Source organism: Orycteropus afer, unplaced genomic scaffold (genome assembly GCF_000298275.1).
Source record: "Orycteropus afer afer isolate SDZICR_OR568_19922 unplaced genomic scaffold, OryAfe1.0 scaffold00031, whole genome shotgun sequence".
In the NCBI taxonomy this organism is placed as follows: domain Eukaryota; kingdom Metazoa; phylum Chordata; class Mammalia; order Tubulidentata; family Orycteropodidae; genus Orycteropus; species Orycteropus afer.
This window is the reverse complement of record NW_006921618.1, coordinates 3701243-3702813: the sequence shown is the minus strand read 5'-3', so window position 1 is coordinate 3702813 and position 1571 is coordinate 3701243. Positions and strand designations below refer to the sequence as shown.

Sequence of the window (1571 nt, the reverse complement as noted above, 5' to 3'; positions counted from 1 at the left end):
TCTCTATCAAAGATCTCCTACATAGATCCCCTTTCAAGTGGATGATGGTGGTAGCCGGGCACCATCTAGTTCTTCTGGTCTCATAGTCGTGTTTTATACTTACTTTTAATTTATGTGATAATGCCTTTTTTGTAATTAGTTCTAATCTGGTATCTGACCAGTGTGAACGTTCACTTCTGTTGATTTTTTTTCTATGCAGTTGGGCTACCTTCGGGAGCAATTCTTTCACTGCCTAAGGCCTTGTTGGATCCCCGCCGTCCTGAGATCCCAACAGAACAGAGCAGGTGAGTCACTTGTGGGTAGTGCGGAAGGCCCTGACCTTGAAGAACGTCACCTTGTTGATTAAGTTTGGTCCTCAATCTGCTGTGTGCCACCAGGCTATGGTAGGGGCTAGGGATATAGCAGTCTGATATACATATATAGTCTGATGCAGAATCCTGCTGTCGTAGAGCTTACATTCTGGTGGAGAAGATGACAGTAAATAAGATAAACAAAATATAGAAAATGTTAGATAATAGTAGATGCTAAGGCAAAACAAAAAATAAAACAGATGGAGCTCTGAAAGACTGTGAAGGGGCCAGTGTGTGTGGGTCAAGTTTGAGAAGGCTGGCCTAGGAAGGCCTCTCTGAAAAGGTGACTTCTGAGTAAAGATTTAAAGGCAGTGAACAAGCTAGACATGTAGATACCTGAGGGGAGAACTTTCCAGGCAGAGGGAACAGCCAGGGCAAATGCCCTGAAATTTAATCATGTCTGGCATGTTAGAGTACAAGGAGGGCAATGTGGCTGGAGTAGTGAGTGGTGGGAGAAACAGGAAATGAGGTCAAGAGGGTGATGCAGACCAGATCATATAGGGGACCCAGTAGATTGTTCTCTGTTAGTATCAATTTCTGTATTTCCAACCATTATCTATGCATATGCTCTCACTTCTATTCTGAATTCTCTTCACTTAAAAGCTTGAGGAACCGTGGGCATGGGAGGAGAGTAGGTCTGTCTCTGGCAAATGAGGAGTATGGTTTAGAAGACTACATGAGAGAGTAGTTTAAAATGGGGGAGAAGACATGAGATAATAGTGTTTTCTGAGGAAAATATGGATGGAGAGTCACTCTAAGGAGCAGGAATAGGCCTCGTGGTTAAATTTTGGCCTTAAAATGACTCTTAACTTTTCTCCTCTGATGTGAAACAGTGTTTGTCTATGCTTTTACTTTTTAGGTAAGATTTAGAACAAGGAGCTCAGGTGGTGTAGTGCCTCAGGCATTTGACTGCTAACCAGAAGGCTGGTGGTTCAGACTTACAGCTACTCTGTAGAAGAATATAGGGCAATCTACTTCTGTAAAGATTTAATGCCTTGGTGCAAAAACGACAAGGAGGCCACATGTTCTGACATCCTCTAACCCTACAAGGGGAAGGCAGGATTACCAGCAGTAACCCAAGGCCTATTACTGCAAGACCAAACATGCTGCCTCCCTCCAGCCCTTTCACCAATCGTTCCTCCCAAAGCACCCACCACCTCTCTCCTGGGTTCGATAATTCACTGCAGTGGCCACACAGAACTCACAGATTATGGGGTTTAT

General features: G+C 43.9%; 1 protein-coding gene across 1 annotated transcript in view; it reads left to right on the top strand.

The window, feature by feature from the left end:
- Nucleotides 1-1571, top strand: part of EMC1 (ER membrane protein complex subunit 1) — a 38753-nt gene that overhangs the window by 33665 nt on the left and 3517 nt on the right. Inside the window, exon 22 of the mRNA XM_042780256.1 lies at nt 200-284. Within this exon, the coding sequence (XP_042636190.1) occupies nt 200-284 (85 nt within the window). The remainder of the gene's footprint in view (nt 1-199; nt 285-1571) is intronic.